Source organism: Xyrauchen texanus, chromosome 24 (genome assembly GCF_025860055.1).
Source record: "Xyrauchen texanus isolate HMW12.3.18 chromosome 24, RBS_HiC_50CHRs, whole genome shotgun sequence".
NCBI classification, from domain to species: domain Eukaryota; kingdom Metazoa; phylum Chordata; class Actinopteri; order Cypriniformes; family Catostomidae; genus Xyrauchen; species Xyrauchen texanus.
In genome coordinates, this window is record NC_068299.1 from 10,640,562 (window position 1) to 10,668,371 (window position 27,810).

The 27,810-nt window shown below is 38.6% G+C and overlaps 2 protein-coding genes across 6 annotated transcripts in view; both read left to right on the forward strand.

Annotated features, from left to right (window-relative positions):
• Nucleotides 1-17,237, forward strand: part of LOC127618109 (alpha-actinin-1) — a 40,357-nt gene extending 23,120 nt beyond the window's left edge. For 2 of the 5 annotated variants that reach the window (XM_052090366.1, XM_052090369.1), the window contains exons 4-22: nucleotides 1,307-1,393; nucleotides 2,848-2,935; nucleotides 3,059-3,137; nucleotides 3,309-3,390; nucleotides 4,855-4,940; nucleotides 7,926-8,018; nucleotides 8,746-8,976; nucleotides 9,452-9,599; nucleotides 9,722-9,872; nucleotides 10,415-10,523; nucleotides 10,878-11,018; nucleotides 11,231-11,413; nucleotides 12,246-12,380; nucleotides 12,491-12,670; nucleotides 12,767-12,913; nucleotides 13,889-13,969; nucleotides 14,228-14,293; nucleotides 15,848-16,006; nucleotides 16,384-17,237. In XM_052090366.1, the coding sequence (XP_051946326.1) occupies nucleotides 1,307-1,393; nucleotides 2,848-2,935; nucleotides 3,059-3,137; nucleotides 3,309-3,390; nucleotides 4,855-4,940; nucleotides 7,926-8,018; nucleotides 8,746-8,976; nucleotides 9,452-9,599; nucleotides 9,722-9,872; nucleotides 10,415-10,523; nucleotides 10,878-11,018; nucleotides 11,231-11,413; nucleotides 12,246-12,380; nucleotides 12,491-12,670; nucleotides 12,767-12,913; nucleotides 13,889-13,969; nucleotides 14,228-14,293; nucleotides 15,848-16,006; nucleotides 16,384-16,542 (2,405 nt within the window). In that variant the 3' untranslated portion in view covers nucleotides 16,543-17,237. Of the gene's footprint in view, nucleotides 1-1,306; nucleotides 1,394-2,847; nucleotides 2,936-3,058; nucleotides 3,138-3,308; nucleotides 3,391-4,854; nucleotides 4,941-6,362; nucleotides 6,449-7,925; nucleotides 8,019-8,745; nucleotides 8,977-9,451; nucleotides 9,600-9,721; nucleotides 9,873-10,414; nucleotides 10,524-10,877; nucleotides 11,019-11,230; nucleotides 11,414-12,245; nucleotides 12,381-12,490; nucleotides 12,671-12,766; nucleotides 12,914-13,888; nucleotides 13,970-14,227; nucleotides 14,294-15,847; nucleotides 16,007-16,383 lie in introns of all 5 variants that reach the window. The other 3 variants (XM_052090370.1, XM_052090367.1, XM_052090368.1) reach the window with 3 other exon arrangements.
• A 501-nt stretch (nucleotides 17,238-17,738) lies between these two features.
• On the forward strand, nucleotides 17,739-27,466 carry LOC127618134 (cytochrome c oxidase assembly protein COX16 homolog, mitochondrial). The gene is made up of 4 exons (XM_052090420.1): nucleotides 17,739-17,907; nucleotides 19,093-19,170; nucleotides 19,498-19,566; nucleotides 21,769-27,466. The coding sequence occupies exons 1-4, from the start codon at nucleotides 17,845-17,847 to the stop codon at nucleotides 21,880-21,882; spliced, it is 324 nt and encodes a 107-aa protein (XP_051946380.1). The 5' UTR covers nucleotides 17,739-17,844; the 3' UTR covers nucleotides 21,883-27,466.
• Nucleotides 27,467-27,810: the final 344 nt, after the last annotated feature.

The window sequence follows — 27,810 nt, forward strand, 5'->3', positions numbered from 1 at the left end:
ATAAATCACATGGCCAGCCACACCAGCCACATATGGAATTGGCGCGGTGGTAGGTCCTGCCTTGACGGGGAGGAGCTCTACAAACACAGCGACCGGGGCAGAGGGAACTATACCACGGAAAATACGTGGGGAGACTGTACCATGGAAAATACATCACAGGAGATCATTGGAATAATCAGAACCTGTGGAGCACCTGTCCCAGTACAGGCAAGTCGGTGCCTGCGGTGGGTCTGGCTGCGAACTTCCTCTGCTGAATTCTGAGGCTTAGGGCTAGGGAGGAAGTACACCTAGGGTCCGTGACGTGTGGACTTGACTGGGAGAGTAGAGCGCACGTCTATACCTCAGGGGAGGGGAAAGGCGCTATACGCAAGCGACACTCCCGGCCAACTGTACCATATTACCGAATTCTATGTGTTCGGACCTGTCAAAACACAGGACGAGACCGCTGACAGAGAACACTTGCAGGTCCCCAACCCGCTTGATGGAAGTGAGCGCAATCAGGAAGGCCACCTTCAAGGCCTGAGAGGACAATGGAGAGATCCCATGAGGGGAATAGGCATGACCGATTCGGATGGGTTGGAGGGTTCCAGTCCAGCCCGACACTCGTGGGGGCCTGGGTAAGCCTAGCGGACAGCTTGGCGTCTGCCTCAGACTGGGCCGGCACACCCGAAGGCACTACTAGCTCAGTCAAGTCATCAGCGTCGGAGTCCACCAACATGCACTCTGATGCAGCGCCGAAACTCTCATCCAGCTCGGGGGCTCCGAAAGAGACATCAGACTGGCCGTAAGGTGACCCGGTCACAGTCTCTGAACCGGAAAGGGGCAAACGAGCATGCTGGGGAACGGGTGGTCTGTGGGGATTTACCCAGCGAAACCACGCCTGTTCAATTCCCAAAATAGCCTATAGCGCCAGCCACGCCGGCCCTATACCCATGACACAATGACGGAAGGGAATCTTAAAAAAGATGCATCTTTAAAAAGACATTCATGTGTGGAAATACAGTATATTAAAAAAAAAGACAGGGAAAATAGCATTTACAGATATAGAATTTTATAAAACTGTGTTAATGTGTGTGTGTGTGGTTTGTGAGGAATATGTACCTGTAGTATCTTCCGGTATATGGAATTCAGTATCTGTTTTGGGAGATAGTGAGGGAAAGGGAAAAAATGTAATAGATAAAAGGTATATTTTGTAATATATAAATATAAATAATATATAAATACTGCTCAGTCTGGATCAATAACCTGATGATCTTAATGTTAAATTGTCGAATTTACTGCTTGTGTGTGTGCTTTTTCTGCTCAGAGATTGTTGATGGAAATGCAAAAATGACACTGGGAATGATCTGGACCATCATCCTCCGCTTTGCCATCCAGGACATCTCAGTGGAGGGTATACATCACACACACACACACACACACACACACACACACACACACACACACATTTTTTTAGTAGGTAAGTGGTGTATAAAATCCTGACAAAAAGTCAGCTGGTTATTCATACGTAAAAAAAAAATAATAAAAAACACCAGCAACAGAATGTCAGATGACTAGAATGAGCATTGTTTTAGAAAAAAAAAAAATATATATATACATATATACATTTAAAGGGTAACTAAACCCCTGCTCAGAGTCTGACCACCCACTAGCAATATTTGAAAAATGCTGGAAAAGTGGGCAGACCCCAGCGGGGATAGAGGGGACGAACCGAGGGCAGGGCTTAGCGGGGGGGGGCGTGCACCTGAGACCCGTAGTGACGGATTAATTGACAGCTGCTGTCAGACTCTAAAATGGAGAGTGACTGGAGTGACGCAAATAGCTTTGCCACGGAGCGGTCTTTTGAAGTCGAGGACTTTTCTCCCCCACCTTCACCTGAAGTGGAGGAGGGTGAATTGTCTGTGGACACAGGGCCGGAGCCATATCAATTCGAGCCGCTGGCTCAAACTGTGGTTTTAACTCCCGCATCGCGATCGGCATCCGACGATGCTAGCGAAGCAGCCGCGCAAGGGAGAATGGGGCCAGTGTCTAGCTCGTACCAAGGGCGTGGTGAGCTGGAACCTGCTTACGTCAGCTCTCACCGCTTATGTCACGAACTACCGCAAACAGCCAATAGGAAAATTCAACTGCAGTAGCCACCGTTCAACCTGAAGAGGGCAGCACTCAGACGTTTTTACACCATATATTGTAGAATTAAAACACTTTATACACAAATGTCAAAAAAATTACTTGAATCAATGACCAGTACTAATAAAGCCCCATTCTTACAGACCATTAACTAAAAAAGTTGGTTTAGGGTTTAGTTACCCTTTAATATTTTAGCAACCTATTTAAAAAAAAATATTTGTAATGCTTTTAATTAGCAATAGTAGCTGGAAATGTTACATGTAATGTATAATGTAGCCTAGCTAATGTAATGAACTTCATAAACACTTTTGCTGAAATGTGATGGTATACTGTGCAAAACATTACTGATTTTTTTTTTATATTCAGCCCATTCTTACTGATTATCACAAGTCACTCTTGCAATTTATACAACGAAACCTCATCTGTATTGGCCAGCTGTATAACTTTACCTTTGCGACATTATTCAATTAACAGAATTCCAAAAAACAACATTTGAAACTGAAAAGCACATTTTAAATGTACAAAGCAAAAAACACATGTACATGATTAACAGATGTAAAGTTCGATAGCAAGTCAGGGAGTAGTGACTGTTCCATCAACTGGCAAGAAACTCTTTTACACTGAAGTCTCACATCCTTATTGTTGACCCCTAGTCTGTATGTTTAACACATTGTGAGTGTGTGTGTGTGTGTGTGTGTGTGTGTGTGTGTGTATATGCAGAGACCTCAGCTAAAGAAGGCCTGTTGCTGTGGTGCCAGAGAAAAACAGCTCCCTACAAAAACGTCAACATTCAGAATTTCCACATCAGGTGAGAAGGCAGGAAATGAGATATAAGAACAGACCGTGAGTGACAGAAATAATGCAAATGAATGCTGAGTGGCACAGTCATACTAAAAGGTTCTCTCTCTCTGTTTTTCTGTCTCTCTGTCAGTTGGAAGGATGGATTGGGGTTTTGTGCACTCATTCACAGACATCGTCCAGAGCTCATTGATTACGGTAAACTACGCAAGGTGAGGCATTACCACAATCTCCAACAATGTACAGTATCTATCTATCTATCTGTCTATCTAGCTATCTGTCTGTCTGTCTGTCTGTCTGTCTGTCTGTCTGTCTGTCTGTCTGTCTGCCTGTCTGTCTCTAAAATATTATGTCACATGCTTTGATCTTTGCTTCCTCCTCAGGATGACCCAATGACTAATCTGAACACTGCCTTTGACGTTGCTGAGAAATACCTAGACATCCCAAAGATGCTGGACGCAGAAGGTAAGATATGTAGAGAAGGACAGTTGTTCTCTGTTCTGCTTACCCGTTAAACTAGGTTACAACTATCCAAATATAGCTGTAAGAGGTATGCAGGTAAATGTGTGTTGGTTGAATTATATCCCATTTCTGCAGGCATGATTGTGGATAATTCCTGTACATATGTCATGCTTGGAGGGATTTTTAGAATCATGGTATGTCATGCTTCATGTTGAGTTTCTTACAGTGCTTTCAAAGCAGCACTGCAATGACATTTCTCAAACATACTGGTTAAGGCTTTGTTCTAAACCCCCAACCTGTAATTTATAAATATCTGTAATTTATTCAGCACTGAAACACTTAACATACAGACTTAATACTTTGTTTTGTAGCTAATCGTAGTCATAGGTCTATTTATTTTTTGACTTTATTTTAACTTTATACTGTCTAAAAAAAATTTGATTAAAATTTGAAAAGTCTCCTTTTGTCCCAGAGTATACTCTTTTTGGACAATCACAATATGCTCACCCTACCTTTCGACTTACCTTGATAGAATGTTTACCTTTCTAACTGGCAGGCTGTCTTGCGTCTGTTTGCATACTAAATTGTGATATTTTCTTTCTTGCATGTATTGTACCATATAGCTGCCATAACACTGCAAATACATTGTCTCATTTTGTGGTGAATGGACAGAAAACAAGATGCGTACTAAATGCCATGGAATTGTCAAGTGGCGATGATGCAACGTGCTATATGCAGAACCAAAGCCTAAAACCTAAGCCTACCTTGAACTTAAAAAAATTTCTTCTCGAGGCCTGGGTAGCTCAAAGATTGAAGACGCTGTCTACCACTCCCTGACTTGCTAGTTTGAATCCAGGACGTGCTGAGTGTCTCCAGCCAGGTCTCCTAAGCAACCAAATTGGCGTGGTTGCTATGGAGGGTAGAGAGAGTCACATGGTTAACCTCCTCGTGGTCGTTATAATGTGGATCTCTCTCAGTGGGGCGCGTGGTGAGATGTGCGTGGATGCCGTGGAGAATAGCGTGAAGCCTCCACATGTGGTATGTCTCCACGGTAACGTGCTCAACAAGCCACATGATAAGATGTGCGGATTGACGTCTCAGGCACAAGGCAACTGAGATTCATCCTCCACAATCCGGATTGAGGCAGTCACTTTAATTTTTGGGCATTCCAAACTGGGGAGCAAAAAGGGGAGAAAAAATAAATAAATTATATATATATATCATTCTCCTGTGTTGCAAGCATTGGTATTTCACAGGAAATGCAAATCTGGTATAAACTGTTGTTATAGACAGTTTGATGATGGTTTCATTTTAGCTTTGTGTCATTTATACATTCAATTTTGATTATGATGGATTTATGCCTCCATTCACATTAATAACTGTTTCTTTACACAGGACATTTACCTCAGATGGGCCTCTGAATTGTGTGACTGTGTGTAATGTGCTCACCCCCTTCTTTCTCTGCAGATATTGTTGGGACAGCCCGTCCCGATGAGAAGGCCATCATGACCTACGTTTCTAGCTTCTACCATGCCTTCTCTGGGGCGCAGAAGGTATCGCAGGGCACCCTCCCCTCCCAATGTCCTAAACCTCTACACTCACCCTACAAGCCCCTCCCTTTCTGTTTCTGCTCACTGGTTTTTGTGATTACTAGTAGCAGTGACTGGTTGTCGTGGTTTCCCGTTACCGTGACTACTCTCTTAACAATTTTGGCTCTCTCCGTCTCTTTGCAGTGCTAAGCTCCGCCCCTCACAGCCATGTTCCTCTTACAGTTGCATGAGTCTTTCCACCTGTTTCATGATGAGCAATAATTCTTATGATGAAATCATGAGTGTGTCTCCAGTCTTCTAAAAGTACTTTCAAAGACACCCAAATGTTCATGTAAGGCTGGGTGATATATCAAATATTCACAATATATGATTAAAGGTATAATTCTGTTATTTACTCACCCTCAGGTTGTTTGAAATCTGTATAACTTTCTTGAATGACTCCGTAGAACACAATAGGAGATGTTAGGCAGAATGTTAGAATAAGTCACCATTAATTTCATTGTATGAATTAAAGATACATGAAGAAAGCGAATGGTGACTGAGGCTAACATCTCCTTTTGTGTTCCGCAGATGGAAAGAAAGTCAAGTCATTTTTATTTGTATAGCGCTTTTCACAACACATATTATTTCAAAGCAGCTTTACAGGAAATCGTGCATTAACAAAAAAAAAAAAACATTTTACTGTAATATCTATAAAGTCTTAGTGATCATTGTGTTTTTTGGTTAAATATGATTGTAAATTGTGTATAAAAAGTAAATAATTAAATAATACTAGTAATAAAGGATAGTCACTAATTTTACCATCCTTCCTTGTCTCACGACTTAGGAGCATGAGAGTGTTATGACAGATTCAGATTTAAACTTAAAAAAAACCTGCAATACATTTTTCAACAATTCATCACTTAAAAAAAGATTCTGTGTCATTATTGTTCATTTATTAAAATGTAATATGTTGCTGTTTATTATTACATTGTGCATATAAATTAAAATGATTACATATAATATTTAATGGTGCTTATTTAGTGAAAAACATGCCTTGATTATTTTTTAACTTCATTTGTACTCTTTCTTAGTTCTTACATTAAACATGTTGAATCTACTTTCCAAAAATGGCCTTTTGGTTGAAATGGAAAAAAAAAAAGAATGAAAAAAACCCCAGAACGAATCACACTTTTAAGCCATTTTAGAGCAAATTAATATTGTCAAAAGGCTGGCAAATATCAAGATACGTTTTAGTTACTATAGTGCCCAGCCTTATGTTCATGGTATTGATGAGACATTCTGGAGACCTCTTCATGCCTTTTATCATTTCTGTGGACCAGTGCCCCATTCACCTTTGTGTCTATGCAGTCTTTTACTCAGTGCTTTTTTTCTCTCCCTTCCCCTTTTATTCTCTCTTCTCCTGCTCCCTCTTTCCCTGGGCAGATATCATTAGTACGTTGCGTCCTGATGAAAAGGCCATCATGACATATGTGTCATGTTACTACCATGCCTTCTCAGGCAAACAGAAGGTGAGCGCAGACCAACATCAGCCAATCAGAATAGAGCTTCCCCATCACAAGCTAATTGCAAATTATAAATATTTGCTGAGAAAGCCCCTCAAATAGCAATAATTCAATAGATAATGATTAACTAATTATAATTAGTATATATATTTATAATATGTATAATAAAAACGATAATTCAGATAACTAAAATGCATGAAATTATTATTATATTATGTGCTAGTGTCAAGCAAGCAGGCAGTGTTTGGTGTGCTGTCTGTACAGCTGTGAGTTGCCAATACAGCTGGAGTTTCGCTTACTGCCCCCTGCTGAAAACAGATGGTACTTCAAGCTTGAATTGCTCTAATGGTAAAAATATTCCATATTATGGTCCAGGGACATACTTAATTTTTTATGCGTTATCTTTTTATATAATTAATTGTACTGAATTAACACATTAAATCAACAGCTCTAATAAATTCTACTTATAGTATTTACCCATTAACACAGCAATGAGTAATAGTTCTTTCAAGGACAGAATGTTTCTCACTGGCAGAATGAAAGTTACTACTTCATTGTGCTGAATCATAATATCAAGATGAGTTTCGTCAACTATGTGTGAGTGTTTCTGAGCTGATGACCAACATCCTACTATAAACAGTTTCTACATGCTTGGTGTGTTTGTTTTTCAATAGAATCTCTACACTCTCACATTTTTTCTGCCTTTATGAGACTGTAATGAGTCTGTGGGAGGTCTGTAAACTCACTAGATAGTTGCATTCAGGAAGAACTCCCTCTGACACACACATTTTTTAGAATCTATATGTTCTTTGAAGCACAACCTTAATGATCTCAGAGCCATCATGATCTAGAAGTGTGGAGTGAAGGGGTATTGTAAGGGGGTGGTGGGGGCAGTTCCATTCACTAAATCATATTCAAACATGTTGGTTTGACGATACATGCAAGAATCAATTAAGATTGTGTTACGTTTCCTGTGTATCATTAATGTGCTAGTTGATGTTTTCTTCAATAAAAACATTTAACTATTTTAATCTATTATTCATTAGTAATATGTATCAACATAAGCAACAGTACTGTTAAGCATTCATAAAACAATCATAGTGGTTGGGCTTTCTTCTTATTTTAAATAACTTTTCATAACTATTCCCGTGTGCACAGTGCAGAACTCTGTCACTGACAATGAAAAACTGAGCTTATCCTTGTTTATTCCACTTCCTTTCTGGCTTTTTAATTGCAACTCACTTCCCTATCCCCCGCCCCCAACTGTCCTCCAAAAATACACACATTTATAGTTAAACAGAAGCAGAAGGTTTATATGGTGTGTACAGTACAGTTGTAGTTGATTGTTTTTGGTATCAGTAATGTAATGACGTGAGCACCTCAATGCACTTAAACACACATAGAACCTTATCATCGTTGCCATGGCACTGATGTGGTTTCCACAGAAACGGAAGCAGATTCACTCTGTCCTTTCCCCCCTCAGGCTGAGACAGCAGCCAATCGGATCTGCAAAGTGTTGGCTGTCAATCAAGAGAACGAGCAGCTGATGGAAGACTATGAGAAACTAGCCAGTGATGTGAGCACACTCGTTCATGTTCTCTCCTCTACAATCCCGTCCTCCTCTCCTCATGTCTCCTTGCCTCTCCTTTCCTGTTGTCTCAACCTGTGCTCATTCAGGGCCAGTGAGATCTTTGATTATTAGCTAAACTCAACAGAAATGTCTTGCACATTTACTATACAGAGAAATATTTTGGAATTGTAAAATGTTTTGAAATTAAGTAATTGAAATGAATCAAATCCACAAAGAAATATCTATTCTAGTCTATATTCGAGTTATGCTTAGTGCTAAAAATTTTGCACCTACCTCAAATTACTTCTTGTGACTGCAATCTCTATAATTTTTGTAGACGTTTTCACACTAGAAATGGTCATAGAAATGAATACAAATTTAAAAAGTCATGATAATTTCTAGCTAAGCCCAGCTCTAAACTATTTCATCTGCTACCATTTGTGCTTTGTGAGTGCAAGCTTTATAAAATGATTTTCAAAGGTCCTTATACAGTATTTAGGAAATACTGGAAAAGTAATGGAAATGTATTAGTCAAAAATGTGTGAACCCTGTGTGTAATTCAGAATGAAAACATCAATATATACCATATTAACAAATTCAATCTCATTGTCTTTCTCCCTCTACCACCTCCCCTTGTGTTGCTTATTCTTTCTGACAATTTTTTCCCAATTGTGGATTTTATCCTCTTTTTTCCTCTGCTTTTGTGGTGTTTTCTCTTACCTGCTCTATTCAGCTCTTGGAGTGGATTCGCAGAACCATCCCGTGGTTGGAGAATCGTGCTCCTGAGAACACTATGCAGGCAATGCAGCAGAAGTTGGAGGATTTTCGAGACTACCGGCGACTTCACAAACCACCCAAAGTTCAAGAGAAATGTCAGCTGGAGATCAACTTTAACACGCTGCAGACTAAACTCCGCCTCAGCAACCGACCTGCATTCATGCCCTCAGAGGGGAAGATGGTCTCGGTGAGAACCTAACACACACAATCTCTTGAATCAGCCTAAGATGGTGTGCTGTTTTTAGCTGGTCTCACAGCCTGGTGAGGCTGGTTTGTTTGCAGGTTTTAAAAGGGTTTTGGGCACTGTGACAGGGCGGAGGGCGGGGCGGGGTCGTGATTATACACACCCGGTCCCTTATCAGGCTAATAAAGCCTCCAAGAGGGATAAAGGCCGACTGCGGAAGGTGGTGCGACGAGAGAGAGATTGTTTACGGTCAGCTGACTGTCATATGTGTGTTTGTGTCTTTTTGTTTAAGTTTCTCATTAAAGTATTATTTATATTGCCAAGCTGGTTCTCGCCTCCTCCTTGCCCATTTATATCCCTTTACAGGCACTTACCAGGCTGGAAATTCATTTTGAACCAGCTAAGACCAGCACACTCGCTCATATTATTGATATTTTATATTTAGTATTGGGCAGCATTTAATTGTCTGTGTGTGTAGGATATCTCTAACGCTTGGGGAGGTCTTGAGGGAGCAGAAAAGGGTTATGAAGAGTGGCTACTCAATGAGATCCGCAGACTAGAGAGACTCGACCATCTCGCAGAGAAATTCCGCCAAAAAGCCGCCATACACGAGGCCTGGACTGAAGGTATCATAACAAAAACAAACATTTTCATGAATACATGTAAAAACAATGTTTTTCTTTGTTTATAAGATATTAGTTTCTTATTCTCTGTCTTTGGTGTGGCTGATCTTTGCCGCTCCCTATAGGTAAGGAGGAGATGTTGCAGCATGGTGACTACGAGACTGCATCCTTGTCTGAAATCAAAGCTCTGCTGAAGAAGCACGAGGCATTTGAGAGTGACCTCGCAGCTCATCAGGACAGGGTGGAGCAGATTGCTGCCATCGCACAGGAGCTCAAGTCAGTTAACATACTGGAAACCTGATCCAGACGCTATTTCATGCTTTAGAGTAATATCTGTCATCATTTAAATTTAAATTTCCACTTTATTGTTGGAATCTCTTCCAAAAATCTTGCATCCCACAGCATTTACTGTCTCACATGAATTCACATCAATACACATACACACCACTTGATACAAAACCCACATATAAGTATGTAAATGCATAACCAGCTGCAGTGCATTAATTTAGTCCTTTCTATTATTCCAAACCCTGAGGCCTACTTAGACCCCCAATTCTGATTCATTAGTTTTATAGATTGATGAACAAAAGATTTCCGTAATCTGTTTGTTCTAGCATATGCTACTCTAAGATCATTAACTCACCCTTATGTCATTCTAAACCCCTATGACTTTCTGTCTTCCAAGAAAATGCAGAAAATGTAAGACTAGCCTGGCCACTCCATATAATTAAAGTGAATGGGCATTGATGGCCTTTGCATGGCTAGTTTTAAAATAACAAAATGGCATATGGCAGACTTATTATTCTCTCTTTCTGTAGTGAGTTGCAGTACTATGACTCACCCAGCGTAAATGCTCGCTGTCAGCAGATCTGTGATCAGTGGGACTCACTGGGTGTTTTGACTCAGAAACGCAGTGAGGCCTTGCAGGTAAAACATCTATTAAAAATACACCCCATTAACACACACAAACACCTTTCATATACATGCCTGAAAATGATACTTTTCCATGCATTGCATTTTTGCCTGCTGCAACATGTCCGGGAGTGGTGGTGGCGTAGTGGGCTAAAGCACTGAGCTGGTAAGCAGGTTTGATCCCCACAGCCACCACCATTGTGTCCTGATCAAGGCACTTATCTCCAGGTTGCTCCAGGGGGATTGTCCCTGTAATAAGTGCACTTTAAGTCGCTTTGGATAATAGCGTCTGCCAAATGCATAAATGTAAATGTGTCCCGCCTATGTGGTGACATGCTGTGTCTCAGCTCACTCTGTCTCTTTCCTCAGAGGACTGAAAAACTGTTGGAAACGATTGATCAGCTGTACCTGGAGTTTGCTAAAAGGGCGGCTCCCTTTAACAACTGGATGGAGGGAGCCATGGAGGATCTACAGGACACTTTTATTGTCCACACCATTGATGAGATACAGGTATTGAACATTCATCTCTCATCCATCTCATTGTATCAATTCATCTATCCTTCTACCCATTGATTTATTCATCCATCTACTCATCAACTTATTTATTCATTTATTTGTTCTGAGGCCTTTTATGCAAAAGTTTAAAAGGAGTTTAACATTTTCAGAGAGAAAATGTTTCTGAAAATTTTAATGCAACTTCTGTGTTTGTGTGTGTATATCAGGGTCTCAGCACAGCCCATGAGCAGTTTAAAGCGACACTGCCTGAGGCAGATAAGGAACGACAGGCCATCCTGGGCATCCATAATGAAATTGCTAAAATTGTGCAGACATACCACGTCAACATGGCTGGTACCAACCCCTACACCACCATCAACCCACAGGAAATCAATGGCAAATGGGATAAGGTTTGAGCTCAGTTCCATACAGCTGTGCTTGCGATAAGAAGAAAATAAACATATATTCGGTCGACCTTATATTTTATCGAACTATAAATATGTTTTACTAGATATATTTATTATAGTTGTCATATTTAATTTGTTAATGTATATGATCAATAAAATATGCATTATATTTTAAGTATACTTTATGTATATATATATATATATATATATATATATATATATATATATATATATATATATGTACACTAGCAAAAGGCCATATATAGGCAAGCAGACAGACAGATAGATAACTGTGCCTTTAAGCAGCTTGGAAAATTATGTCAAACCTTTAGGCAATTAGCCAGTTAGTTTCTGATTGGCTAAATGGAGTCAGTTGGAGGTGGACCTTTTGAAGTATTTTAAGGTCTGTACCTTCAATCTCAGTGCCTCTTTGCTTGACATCTTGGAAAAAATCTAAAGAAATCAGTCAAGACCTCAGAAAAAAAAATTGTGGACCTCCACACGTCTGGTGCATCCTTGGGAGCAATTTCCAAATGCCTGAAGGTACCACATTTATCTGTACAAACAATAGTACGCAATTATAAACACCATGAGACCACACAGCCATCATACCACTCAGGAAAGAGATGCATTCTGTCTCCTAGGGATGAATTGTGAAAAACTGAGTTTAAACATATTTGGCTAAATTATATATATATATATATATATATATATATATATATATATATATATATATATATATAAGAAAATGGGAAAAATGGAGACAGGAAGAGACTCTTAATTCACATCTACTTTGCTTTCTTTTTTCCTTCTCTGTCTCTCTTTCTCGTCTTAGGTGAGGCAGTTAGTACCCCAGAGAGATCAGGCCCTGATAGAGGAACACGCCCGTCAGCAAAACAATGAGAGACTGCGCAGACAGTTTGCTAATCAGGCGAACATCATTGGGCCCTGGATCCAGACCAAGATGGAGGTTAGACATGAGAACTAAAAGAAAAAACGAACTAACTGTAAAGCAGAGATTCAAGAAGAATTGTGGTTGTCCTATTATTTTACAGTGGTCTTTTAATCTTCTGTGTTTAGGAAATTGGCAGAATCTCTATCGAGATGCACGGGACCCTGGAGGATCAGCTGACCCATCTGCGTCAGTATGAGAAGAGTATCGTAAACTACAAACCAAAGATTGACCAACTCGAGGGAGACCACCAACTAATACAGGAAGCACTTATATTCGACAACAAACACACTAACTACACCATGGAGGTACACACACAAACTGTCAATTGGATGCTTGCATAATGAACAAAGCACATTATTGCTTTGGTTTGTTCCTGACGTCTCTTTTTTCTCTCTCTCTAGCACATCCGTGTGGGTTGGGAGCAGCTCCTCACCACCATCGCTCGTACCATTAATGAAATTGAGAACCAGATTCTGACCCGTGATGCCAAAGGCATCAGCCAGGACCAAATGAATGAATTTAGAGCCTCATTCAATCACTTCGATCGAGTCAGTATCACACTACACAGTCAAGCACCACACAGCACAGTCAAGCGCCACACAGCAGGTTAACATCATTCAGAACTGTAGGACTTCTGAGACTGTAACTCAGTCACTTCATGTGGGTTGGAACCATATTACTGCCTATCACATAGGAGAGTACAAGACAGAGGAGTACTACTGAGTGTGGTACTCCTGCTCAGAGCCTTCAAAAACAGCTTGGTGGAGCACATCAAATATATGGAATACAACACAGGGGTCTTGAAACACATTTTTTAAAGTTTAACTATTCCTAACTCGACATGCTCTCTTAAATTAATGTGATGCAAGAAACATTGCAAAAACAGTTTGACAATGCAAGCGCAAAGGCATCTGTCTGACACATTTGTACATTGACCAACAATTAAAAAATAGCAGAGACACAATTCACTCAATCATCCTCTTACCCACAGCTGATTTATTGAGTCAAAACAATCCCTAATGTGTGGTTTTTATGTTTCTGAGTTTTTACTTTAATAGTAATGGGATTGTTTAATTGACCTTATGTGATTGGAATAGAAGTCTGCAATATTTCTCCCACACAAGCCCCAGATTCCATGCTGCCGTGCTGAAACCTTATGCTGCACTAAAAGCCCACACAGTACAAGACACTGAAGCACCTTAACATTGTTAAAACAACACAATAGAGTTTACAGAGCCCTGCAAGACAGCACTGCACACCCCAGATTTGAACAGCACATGTCAGATCTATTCTCAATGTCACTCTCCCCCTCACCCCCACTCACAGCACAATACTGCACAGTTTGTCCTAATGTTTGTGCACTGTTCTTTTCTTTTGTCTTCTTGTTTTTCACTTCTGCATGGATCAACACTCTCTTCTACCCCTCCATACGTCTGCATGACATTCCCCCACCAATCCCCCCATGCGTGTGCTGCATGTCCACGCTGCTGACCTTTGACCCTGCCCACGGCTCTGACGCCCAGGACCACTCGGGCAAGCTGGGCGCTGAGGAGTTCAAAGCCTGCCTTATCAGTCTGGGCTACGATATCGGGAATGACGCACAGGTACATATACACCAACACCAGTCAGTGAGTCTTGTCATTAACCACAGTCTTTTTGTTTTGTTTTTTCCACTCTTTCTCCTTTTTTTCCTCTTTTGTTATCTATGTTCCTTTTCCTCTCTTTCTTTCATTCTTTCAACTTTCCAAACACTTTCTCTCAACATTTACTCTAAAATTATTTTCCTACACCTCCTCTATTCTCCTCCCAACTTTCTTTCCACTACCACCTGGTTCTGTTGTGTCCCTTGTGGCTTCCTGTAGAAGAGAACAGGCATGATGGATGCAGAGGACTTCCGAGCCTGCCTCATCTCCATGGGTTATAATATGGTAAAAAGAGAGTTAAAATCTCCATGGGTTGAAAGCAGGTTGAACTGAAAGTTATAATCTCCATGGATCTTGAACTGGTAAAATGGAGAGTTGTATTCTCCATGGATTACAATCTGGTAAACCAGAAAGCTAAATTATTCAAGGATTATAATATGTTAAACCAGCCGGTAATAATCTACATTGGGTATAATCTGGTAAAATACAGGGTTTTAATCTACATGGGGTATAATCTGGTGAAGTAGAGAGTTTTAAACTACATGTGGTATAATATGGTAAAACACAGGGTTTTAATCTTCTTTGGGTATAATCTGTTAAATTATAAACTTGTAATCTACCTGGGGTATAATCTGGTGAAACACAGGATTTTAATCTACATGGGGTATAATCTGGTAAAGTAGCTCATTTTAATCTACATGGGGTATAATCTGGTAAAGTAGCTCATTTTAATCTACATGGGGTATTATCTAGTAAAGAGCAGGGTTTAATATACATGGGATAAAATCTGGTAAATCACATGGTTTTAATAAACATGCGGTATAATATGGTAAAGCAGCGAGTTTTAATCTACATGGTTATATTATGGTAAATCACAGTGTTTTAATATACATAGGATATAATCAGGTAAAGTAGTAAATTTTAATCTACATTGGGTATAATATGGTTAAGCACAGAGTTTTAATCTATATGGGGTGTAATCTGGTAAAGTAGAGTTTTAATCTACATGGGTTATAACCTGGTAAAGCGCAGTTTGAATATACATAGTGGATAATCTGGTAAATCACAGAATTTAATATACATGGGATATAATCTGTCAAATTAGTAAATTTTAATATACATGGGATATAATCTGGTAAAGTAGCTAATTATAATCTACATGGGATATAATCTGGTAAAGTAGCTAATTCTAATCTACATGGGGTATTATCTGGTAAAGCACAGGGTTTTAATAAACATTGGATATAATCTGGTAAAGCACATGGGATTTAATCTGGTGAAGTAGCGAGTTTTAATATACATGGGGTATAATCTAGTAAAGCACAGGGTTTTAATATACATGGGGTATACTCTAGTAAAGCGCAGGGTTTTAATATACATGGGGTATAATCTAGTAAAGCACAGGGTTTTAATATACATGGGGTATAATCTAGTAAAGCGCAGGGTTTTAATATACATGGGGTATAATCTAGTAAAGCGCAGGGTTTTAATATACATGGGGTATAATCTAGTAAAGCGCAGGGTTTTAATATACATGGGGTATAATCTAGTAAAGCGCAGGGTTTTAATATACATGGGGTATAATCTAGTAAAGCGCAGGGTTTTAATATACATGGGGTATAATCTAGTAAAGCGCAGGGTTTTAATATACATGGGGTATAATCTAGTAAAGCGCAGGGTTTTAATATACATGGGGTATAATCTAGTAAAGCACAGGGTTTTAATATACATGGGGTATAATCTGGTAAAGGAGAACATTTGAGTCTACATCAGGTATAATCTGGCAAAACAGACAATGGCAAATTGTCAATTTCTGAGACCCATTCCACTATTTTGTAGGGAGAGGCGGAGTTTGCTCGCATCATGAGCATTGTGGATCCTAACAGACTGGGAGTGGTCACATTCCAGGCCTTCATTGACTTTATGTCTCGTGAGACGGCCGACACAGACACTGCTGATCAGGTCATGGCCTCCTTTAAAGTCCTTGCTGGAGACAAGGTACAACACCTTTACAACATCCAGAGTGATTTGACTTGTTCTTTTCTGAGTGAATAACAAATATGTGGATAGTTTATCCAAAATAAAAACTCAGTCATCATTTACTCACCCTTATGTTATTCCATGCCCATATGACTTTCGATCTTTCATGGAACACTTAAAAGAGATGCTAGGCAGAATGAAAGCCACAGTCACCCTCCACTTTCACTGTGTGGAAAAAAGAAATGGAATATTTTTTTAAATGGTGACTGAGACTATCATGCTGCTTAATGTCTTCTTTTGTGTTTCCTGTAAGTAAGACATACAATTAAGGTTTATATATATATTTCTATATTAATTGCAACTTATGTACCTGAATTTTAACTCTCTCTGCGTAGAACTATATCCTGGCAGATGAGTTGAGACGTGAGCTTCCCCCTGATCAGGCAGAATATTGCATTGCCCGCATGACGCCTTACGCCGGTCCTGATGCCGTCCCAGGAGCTCTCGACTACATGTCCTTCTCCACCGCCCTGTACGGGGAGAGTGACCTCTGAACCATAACCCCTCAATGTGGGGTTAACTTGCCTTCTGATACAAACACAAACAAATTCTCATATTCATGCACACACATTGCACGCACACAAATGGCTCTTCAGTGCTGATCTAGCACCAACAAGCAGAGAAGCAGAACTAGTCCCAGATCAGCCCATCAGAGCAGCTTCCTTCAGAAACACTCAATGATGTTAATTATTTTTGTATCCTCCTTTCAGCCAAGGCCCTGACTGTGTGTCATATACAACTTCCTGCTTTTTCTCCAGCAATTTTCTTAAAGTCTGTTTAGCCTATCATGGAGATTATCGATCCAGAGAGGGTACATTTCTCACCCATCTTTGCTGAAGTCACAAAAATGCAGTTTAAGAGCTTCACGTCACCAGTGTGACCCATGTGAAACTGCATGACTATGTGGTTCCAATTGTTTAACCTTTTTACATAAATGCATTTTTGAACTTCCTATTGCGATGGTGAGTCAGACTTCATGAACAAACCTTCCCCTTTCTGCTTCCAGGTGCAACAGTGCAAAATTCCCCCAGGGAGAAATTTATTCTGTATTTTTACATCTTATTTTGTTTGTTTGTTTCCTCGTCATAAAGGAATACAGTTAACATATTTTATTATACAGAACAGAAATGGTATTTTTCTTCACCTGATTAAACAAATTATGAAAGTTTAAATAAAGAAACAAATCACAGTTGTATGTGTTTGTGTTTTTAATTGCTTGGCTTAATGAATGGATGAATGTTTACTGACTGAATATCACCATTTTATATAATGTGCGCGATTAATCATGAGAGTAATTTATTGTATATGAAAAAAGGCAGTTGAAAAAAAATCACGTTATTTTATTTATTTTACAATATGAAGAAAATATTTGATATGTTTGTCATGTGATGTGGATTTTACGGTGTTATATAATTCAAACAAACAACAAAAAAAACACATTATTATTTTTTTTAGGATAATGACGTATATTATCTGGGCCAAAAACATCCTTTTAATATTTATGTCGCAATATTTTGTTATTAAAATCTGTTCAACAGATTCTAGAGTCCGTTTCTGCTGTAAAAGTTAAAACAAGTCTTCATTTACAATTTAAAGAGGAACTAAAATTGAGAAGGCGCTTTTACACGTACATACTAGATACAGTTTCGTTTGTTTCTTACGGAAGAAATATAAAGTTGCACGACGCCGCCGCTGGGGATTGTGGGTTTACATGGCGGCACCCTTCGGAGTCATTTTGGATTCTAGACAGTGTTCTGATTAATAGGAAATTGTAGGATGCTGTACATGCGCTAAACATGTGGAATCAGGTTCGCAAACTGCAAAAGAATAGGACCGTGAGATATGGCATTCCGATGCTGGTGAGTGCTTTAAAATCGGTGGTGTGTCTTGAATGAACTGTCAATATCATCTACTAATGGAGTGAATCTCTGATAGTGTTTACATAAATAATATGGGCTTCAGTAGTTCTTAATTTGAAACAGTAGTGGCTACAGCCCGTTTTTAAATATCCTGTCTGTTGATAAAGTCTTTTCAGAGGTATTCTGTATATGTAGAAACTTTTTAATGTCATGCTTGTATAATGTTAGCGCTATGTTGTTTGAATAATATTTTTTATTTACCCAAAATGAAGATTCTATCATCCTTTACTCGCCCTTATTCCATCCCTGATGTGGATGACTTGCCTTCTTCTGCTGACAAACACAAACTAAGAATTTTAGAAGAATGTTTAAGCTCTGTAGGTCCTCACAATGCAAGTGAATGGTAGCCAGAACTTTGAAGGTTAAAAAAGCAGCATAAAAATGATCCATAAGACTCCAGATTTTAAACATCCATATCTTCAGAAGTGCTATTGATGTGGGTGAGGATCAGTTCAATATTTAAGTTATTTTTTTACCATAAATTCTCCTCTCTGACAAGTAGGTGCCGATATGCATGAAAAAAAGAGAATCAAGAAGAAGAATGTGAAAGTAAATTTGGAGATTTATCCTATATTAAAAATTACGTTATAATAATATTTATACTAAATATTGATCTGTTTCTTACTCAAACCAATCATACCACTTCTGAAGATATGGATTTAACCACTGGAGTCATATATATTACTTTTATGCTGCATTTTTGTGCTTTGAGTTTCAACATTTTGGTTCCCATTCTCTTGCATTGAGAGGACCAAGAGAGCTGAAGAAAGACAGTCATATATATCTGGGATGGAATAAGGGCGAGTAAAGGATGAGAATTCTTTCTTCTGGGTGAACTATCCCTTTAAAGTCTTAAAATATACTGCAAGGTCCAGAAATAAATACATTAGAACAGTTCAGTTTAAAAAAAATTAAAAATAAACATACATAGTGCAAATCAAGTCACTGATGTATAATGAAGAAACAAAAATAAATACAAAGTTTCTAAAATTTTGGAGTTGAGGTTTCTACATAAAAATAATAATGAAAAAAATAATAATTTAATAGTAAATACAGTACATAACGAGACAGGCTAATGTTATTTGCTTAATGTTTATGTTCTGCTTGTGTAACATTTGTCTAAAGCTGCTGATCGTGGGAGGGTCGTTTGGATTGAGAGAATTCACACAGATTCGATATGATGCACAGAAGATAAGAAAAAAGGTAAGTAAAGCATCACAGACTTGCTCTTGTAACTTAAACTATAATAGATTCCATTATCCATAATAACAGAGCTGATTCCCTGCGAGCATGACGAAGTTTGCAATTGTCTCCCTTTTACTGTTTGAGATGCATTTACTGTCAAGCAGTTGTGTAAGCGATAAAGTGTCAGAACTCTGCAAGAATATGAAAGTGCATGTTGTGAAAGTGTCTGGAAAAATAATCTTTCTGTTGTTCTGTTCTCTTGAGCGAACAATTGAATACTTGCACATCTCGCTCACTCCTGCTTCTCTCCTGTTTATTACCTTGTGTTTTTGTTGTGTGCTCTAGCTGGATCCTGCACTGGAAGCCAGAGTGAATTCTCAAAAACAGTCTGTCATCCTTGAAGAAGAGTATGAGGTAATAAAAGAGAGAGTGGTGCTGAATAGGCAAAATATTCTATCTATTTTAACCATCTGACCTCCACGTTTGAATGGAAGCTGTATGCTCAGTAGTGAGGTTGTGAAAGCCTGATGGTTAGAAATCTGGCTTGCTACATTTAATTAATGTGCTCCACATCATTTTAAATGGAAAGTGTCTATTTAGCTGTTTAGTCCCAGCTAAGTGCACTTGATGGTACTCAGTTCATCAATCTGTGGGTGGTTGAATCCATCTGCGGCACTGCAAAAACAGACACGATCAGGCTGTCTTTATACTGCACTGGTGACTCGCTCTGTCCTTAAAAGCTGTATTTTTCTGCCCAGAGCCATTTGCAGGGAATGCAGTGACTGAGCTTCCACAGTAAATTATTGTGCAGTACATTTTATCTGTCAGTACCAGACAATTAGTAGAAGAGTGCCCTCTAGTGGAACCAGAGAAGTTCAGTCATTAAAAATGAATGGCAATGTAATTGGTTTTAGGTGAGAACAAACTAATATTGGATGCAACTCCTTTTTCACTATTCATCTTGCCATTGCATTCTCAAGGCACGATCATGATTTCAAGTGTAATCGAGCTTGAAATCACGTTCGCCAAGGAGACTTCTGGAGAAGTCATGTAGTTCGCCAGGAGACCCGGTGGGGTCTTCTGCTGTTGTAGCCCATCCACCTCAAGGTTGTGCGTGTTGTGGCTTCACAAATGCTTTGCTGCATACCTCGGTTGTAACGAGTGGTTATTTCAGGCAAAGTTGCTCATCTATCAGCTTGAATCAGTCGGCCCATTGTCCTCTGACCTCTAGCATCAACAAGGCATTTTCGCCCACAGGACTGCCGCATACTGGATGTTTTTCCCTTTTCACACCATTCTTTGTAAACCCTAGAAATGGTTGTGCATGAAAATCCCAGTAACTGAGCAGATTGTGAAATACTCAGACCGGCCCGTCTGGCACCAACAACCATGCCACGCTCAAAATTGCTTAAATCACCTTTCTTTCCCATTCTGACATTCAGTTTGGAGTTCAGGAGATTGTCTTGACCAGGACCACACCCCTAAATGCATTGAAGCAACTGCCATGTGATTGGTTGATTAGATAATTGCATTAATGAGAAATTGAACAGGTGTTCCTAATAATCCTTTAGGTGAGTGTATATATTCTTTTAAAAATCTTTGTTTGAGTTCAGCAGAAGGAAAAAAAAGTCATGAGTAAATAATGAGAATTTTAATTTTTGGGGGCTTTTATGCAGAAATGATTCTGCAAGGTAAGCCTTTCATCGATTGATTTTCTCTAAAAGAGTAATAACTGTGGTTCTGTGGTGCTATCAAAACATTGCTCTGTTTAAGCATGATGACCAGCCTCACATTGCAACATTGGCTCAAAAAAAGAGCATGAATTTGGGGGCAGGACTATATGTTTGGTCACCAATGACAGACAAACCTGTTTGAAAATAATTATAATTTTCCAAGTTGCACTAGCTGACGCCAGTGTAACAGAAATTACACTTAAACTACAAGCCACTACTCAGCTGCTTATTAGATTGTAAATATTCGGTTGGGCCATGTGTCATTCAAATCCACCTAATATGAGTAAGAAACCTGCACTTCAACTGACCTGCTTTATTTGTGTGACACTTTAGGGACTTATCTGTAGCAACTATAAGTTGTGCCGTATCATCCAAGCCATTTGTTAGTTTAGCATTGCCATCATTAGAAATTAATGATTTTGCTGTTGTGGCCAAACTTGACAAGTGTTTTGTTTTCTTCGCGGTGATGCATGTAGAAAGGAAGATTTTCAGGAAGTAACAACATAATTTGTTTTCCTCATACAATGAAATCTTATGACTTTGACTCGGAAAACAGTAGATGTCATCAGATAAACTTGTTTTATCGTACATTTAGTGTGTGTGTGTAAGCTTGAAAGCCATTGTCACTATAAACTGTTGTTGAATGGCAAAGAGCTGTGAGAAGATTATTCTGTTGAAATGTTCTCCTGTTGTGTTCCATTGAAAAAAATAACAGTATTCAGGTTTGGAATTACATGGAGGTGAGTGAATAATTAAAATCAAATAAAAAATATATATATATATATATATATATATTTTTTTTGGGGGGTTAACTATTCCTTTAACAGTCATATGGCATCTGGTCAGAAAACATAATGTATTGCAATTTCCTGTGCTGTTATAGAAACTGAAGGATCTGAAATTGGAGGGATGGAAGAACATTCGTGGCCCACGTCCCTGGGAGGATTCCAAAGAGTACCAGGAGCAACAGCGAGCTCGGTTTAATAAAGGCACATAGAACTATAAAAATGGTCTCCCCCCACTGGCGTACAGGTGTAAGACATTCATCAAATTTGTTGAGTGTGTTTAAGTTATGTTAAAAAGTGAAGTGTGTAATTTGCCTTCTCCCTTCCTGGCAAAATATGAAAACTATAAATAAGCCATTTGTAGATTGACTTTCTCAAAAAGGTTGAATAATGTGCCTCTTAGATTACTGTAGATTATAAACTAATGTTGAGAAATGAATGAGGTTTTATGAATGAAATTTAAACATAAATCTGGTCTTTCACTCATGTATATTGTGCAGTGTGCCAAGTGGCTATGTTTGGAATAGCATTCTACACATATAGGCTGCAGTAAGAGTAGTATGGAAGTATACTATTCAAAATATAGTTTGTGTGGATGAGGCGCATTTAAAGGGATAGTTCGCCCCAAAATGAAATGAATCTCCACTTTAACTCAGATGGGAAAGTGAAACTAAACGGGCACCATATGTGACTTTTAGATGTGAAAGTGGAGCTTTAGATTAAAAAATAAATAAATATTTATCTGTTTCTCACCAACACATATCATATCGCTTCTGAAGATTTGGCTTTAACCACGGAAAACTTAAGACTGAAGATTTCTTTTATGCTGTATTTGTGATTTTTGGACCTTAAAAGGTTTGGTAACCATTCACTTGCATTGTATGAATCTACAGATTTGAGATATTATTCTAAAAATCTTTGTTTGTGTTCTGCTGAAAAAAGAAAGTCATACACATCTGGAATGGAGTAAATTATGAGAATTTTCATTTTTGGGTGCACTATCCCTTTAATGCAAGTTAGTGTTGATATGTTTTATGTGAACTTTTTGTCATGACACACACACACACCTCCTTCCTAAATGAAAAAATGCTACAATACACCATGCTGAAACACTAATGCTAATTCATTGGCTGTGTGTAAAAATTTCACCTACCACTGCTTTAATCAATGCTACACCCATGGCTGTGTGATTTAAAGGGTTTGAGCTCTAGGATACACTGTTTCCAACTGTGAAGCTGCAGACTGCCTTGATTCAGTCCTGGAGTGCACGTGCATTACTGACAGGAAGAGGGCACAAACCGCCACTCTCAGGCTAATGTTAACACCAGCACTGACTCATCTGTGTGATGTGAAGCTTTTGTTCCGAGGCACATTTTAACAAGCCCCTGCTGACTCTCACTCCCTTGTCACTCTCCTGCTGGAAATTCCAGCACTGTCATATCATGTGTTCTGTCACTTAAATTGCTCAAGTGGGAATGACCCTGCAGGGCTGAAAGGGGACATGTCAACAAAACTGGCTTCAGGAGTCCAGATATCATCAGGGACATCATTCACATCCACTACTGTGTCCAGTTCAAATAAAACCGATTGGACAGGGAAAGCCTTGTTAATTTATCACAAGTAAAAAGTGCTTTAATTCCCATGAATTTTCTCCCAAGTTGTCGTATTAGTGTTGGTTGGATGTGTTCAGTATATTATTAATTTGTCAGTATTTAATTATTAATTTGAGGTCTTAATTTAGTAGTATAATGAAGTGTTTGTTTTGTAGTTTTGAAGTGTTTTCCATGTTATAGGCTTTGTACAAGGCACAATACCACAGCTGAATAATATTACTGGACAGATTTCATTGAAATGGGTATCCTGAGAAATCACACTGTCTTTTTGACAGCTGAAGACTCCGTAAACAGCAAAAAAATAGTCAAGGGAACAGCTTACACTTTTATAGCCAACAGCTAAAATACAGTACCCCGGTAAAGGTAAAGTTTCCTAATGTGCAGCCCCTTAGAGGACAGGGAGGGACTTTATTTTCTCTTGCAATATCTTTATCCATCCCATATGAATGTTAACCAAGATTTTACTGCAGTATCCATATTTTAACCACAACATTCATGATGAAATCTTAGAAATAATACAGGAAAACAAAAAATATGATAAAAATCATAATCATTCTGCAATAAATAAAAATAAAATAGTAACATAATAGTTTATTTATGGTACAGGTATCTTATCACTAATCATTGCTTTTTAGAAGAAAAAACACACTTTAAAATCATTACCATAACCACTGTGTCAGACTTACTTTAGTAAAACTGTAGTATCAATGTTTTTGGCAGAATGATTATTTGGAAAAATGATTTTTATTTCCATAGTTTTGGTTTTCCATTAATGTGACTTGTTTTACTATGAATAGCATAGTTCAAGAACGGCTGTCGGGGGCCTGGGTAGCTCAACAAGTAAAGAAGCTGACTACCACACGTGGAGTCACATGTTCGAATCCAGGGTGTGCTGAGTGAATCCAGTCAGGTTCCTAAGCAACCAATTGGCCCGGTTGCTAGGGTGGGCAGACTCACATTGGGTTAACCTCATTGTGGGCTATAATGTGGTTCTTGGTGGGGCATGTGGTGAGTTGTGCGTGGATGCTGCATAGAATGGCATGAAGCCTCCCCATGCACTAGGTCACCGCGGTAACACGCTCAACAAGCCACGTGATAAGATGCGCAGATTGGCGGTATCGGATGCAGAGGCAACTGAGATTTGTCCTCCACCTCCCAGATTGAGGCGAGTCGAGTCACTACGCCACCATGAGGACTTAGAGCACATTGGGAATTGGGCATTCAAATTGGAGAGAAAAGGGGAGAAAAAAGAATGGTTGCAGTAGTAAAACCACGGTTAACGGAATATTCCAGGTTCATTAGAAGCTCAATCGATTTATGCATTTATGCAAAATTTCAACTCGTCCCTCATTTTCTTATAAAAATAATAGCAGAAATCGATGTTACAGTGAGGCACTTACAATGGAATTCAATGGGGGCCAATTTTTGGAGAGTTTAAAGGCAGAAATGTGAATTTGTATGATTTGTATTTTTTTTTTTTTAAATAGGGATAAGTCGAAATTTGTTTTTGTGGTAATCAATACTATGCCAGAAATGCTGTCAATCGAGCTTAACTGCTTTTGAACCCAGAATATTTGTTTAATTTTCATAAATGATTGAAACCAGTTGCGAGGGAATTTAAATTATTGCAAGGGAAAGCAAAACTCTCTCTCTCTGTCTCTCTCTCTATATATAAAATAATACATTTCCTCCATGTTCTGTAAGGGGCTCTGTAGTAGTGCTTAATTTCTCCACCATTAAACGGAATTGCACAAATAAGCATGTTGCCTGAACACTACCCCGTATCCCATAGGTAGAAAAAAAAAGATAGTTCTCCTGCCCCAAACTCATGCCATAGATTGAGCCAGTGTTGCTTCAAATAAAGGCCAATGTTTTTATTAATAGTGCCAAAGAGGGGGAAGATTAAGGACAAGATCCTTAACCATAAGATTAACAACCCACCAGCAGATTTATGTGGAAAACTTTCTTTACTGCAGTGTGAGGAAGCCTTTTCTGACTGAAACACTGAGCAGTACATGTGATACAAAGGGTTGCACTTGGATTTTGAATGAAGAGTTATACCCTGTTTGGTGTTAGTAAAAATTTGTATTTTTAGTTTTCATTGCAGAGATCAGATGAACATTAGAGACTAATTCATTCCACTCTCACTACCGCAGCGCAACATGAATGTCTTGGATTTTTTTAATGTATTATGTTGCCTGCTGGGCTTGTGTATGTGTGAGTGTTTGTGCTTTTAAAATTAGATTTGCAGATTAAATCTTTAAAACAAAGGTTTTAGAAATCTGACTTATGCATGTTGCATTGTCTTGCTTCTCTCACAAATGCAAAGTGGAAAACCCTGCAGGACTGGACAGACTCTTCCCCCCAATTCTGACAGAATATTTTGTCACCTCATTTCACCTCTTAAAGTTCACTAGAATAATAGTAACTTAATTTACAATTTCCAAAGAAATTGATTGCCCATGCAAAGCATACAGCAACAATGCTAAGGTGTTCGGGGTGATTGCTCAGTGGTTGCTTATTGACACGTGTATTGACCCAAGTCTAAAGAATCCATCCCCAAGATTTGATAGATAGACAGACAGACAGACAGACAGATTTAAAGTAGATTAAAGGCCTTGAGTGGGTTTGTTTACATTTGAATTTTTATTTTTACAGTAGGAGTTTGAATAGTCTTGGCCTGTTTGATATTTAATCAACTGCTGTGCAATAACAGTAATTTTGATCTAGAGAAGGCATAGCAACCTGAGTCAGAACATTCTGAAGGTCTGTGCCGAGTTTGGTGGATGTAGCTTGAAATTTTTGGAGAAGTTACCATTGGAATTTTGGAAAAACCATGTCTGTGCAGCATAACAGTAACTCACAAACTTTCTCCTGCAAGTAAACATGCCTAAATGTGGCATTTAAGTGAAGGTTAATGTATTGTTTGCCGGTCAATATCACACAATAAACTTAGTTAAAGGTTAAAACTAAGTGACTGGCTGACAGTACATTATCCCGCTTTTTACATCCCACTACTTACCAAAATAACAAAAAGGACATTAAATATTAATTTGTTATTTTGAATATAATTATTTAATTTTGTGAAAAAGAGACTATGGTATAGTCTTTATAGAATACGAGAGACATAAATCTAGAACAGCTATGAAAAATTGGGTGACTGTCTGGGTTAATTGCTAAGCGATAATTATACAGAAATATATGACCACAGATTGTGACTGACCAATCAGAATCAAGGATTCAAGGGAGTCATATACTTGGCATGTACAGTGTGTTTGCAATGGAGTGTGTTTAAAGGCATTTCATATTTGTGAGTGTGGTGGTTTGGGAGTCCCTCACACGTGTGCTTCAATTTTTCATCACAAACTGCAAGAAAACTGCATCAATTATATATCACAGCACTAAGAAAAGAAAAAATCAAATTCAATATTTACTGCGTACTTCCTGAGCTGGCAAATCACAGGGTAGATAGGAGAGAAAGGTGTGTGTGTGTGTAGGTTACACAAGGGGCCATATTGTGAAAATCAACGTTTAGAGAAACCGTTCAAGAACACCCCCGCCCCATGAACTCTTAGTCTTGTAATGATATTTTAGAAATTGTACCATGAAATTAACATGACACGCACAGCTCCAAACTGTTGAGCAAGACATCGGCATGATACATCAGTATCTGCCTACTGTCACACACACACACACACACACACACACACACACACACACACACATAAACAAAAAAATGATACTCAAACTGCACCATTAGTGACTGCTAACCCTTTTTGTGTGTGTGTATTGCCGTATATGCGTTGCTTTTTGTTTTTCTTTGTCATAATTCCCTGTTCTATAAATATCCTGATGCTCTGCAGCAGAAGGACTGTTCATGCGGAAAGTACACACACATACACACCCTCTGTCAGAACTACTACACAGTACACACACAAATGCATGATCTCATGGACACAATTTCGTATTCATTCATACTTCAGCATGCACACTCACACTGTGTGAGAGAGAGAGAGAGAGAGAGAGAGAGCTTAAATTGAATTTATATCACAATGTGGTGATATGGTAAAATAAATAATAATGGTAATTTATATATTATTGTTATTTATATATTACTAATAATGATATTATATACTGTCAAAGTTATTGGACAAAATTTATTTAGCTTTCGTTTTATTTATTCTATATGATGGTTTGGCAAACATTGTTTTTGAAACTTTCATGCCAATAAATCCCATTGAATTGAATTGAATAGACTTGAGATCTGCCAATCATGTTTGCACACACAAACATACAGGCACTAACAAGCCAGCTGGGCATCCACACACACTGACGATAGACACTCCATCCCTTTACTCTCTGACATCACTACACAGATACACAGTATTGTGGTGGTTACAGCACAAATGCACAGGGATGTTGTGTATGCATCGTGCTCTTTTGCAAAAAAAAATCTTTCTTTCTTTAAGGTATAGTTCACCCCAAAATTCTGTCATCATTTACTCACCTCATTGTTCCAAACCTGTA

Excerpts from the sequence above, each read along its gene's own strand:
- LOC127618134 (XM_052090420.1), top strand. The coding sequence starts at position 17,845 with ATGTGGAATCAGGTTCGCAAACTGCAAAAGAATAGGACCGTGAGATAT. Across the intron at positions 17,908-19,092 it reads GATATGGCATTCCGATGCTG|CTGCTGATCGTGGGAGGGTC; the intron begins GTGAGTGCTTTA and ends ATTTGTCTAAAG. Across the intron at positions 19,567-21,768 it reads TCCTTGAAGAAGAGTATGAG|AAACTGAAGGATCTGAAATT; the intron begins GTAATAAAAGAG and ends GTGCTGTTATAG.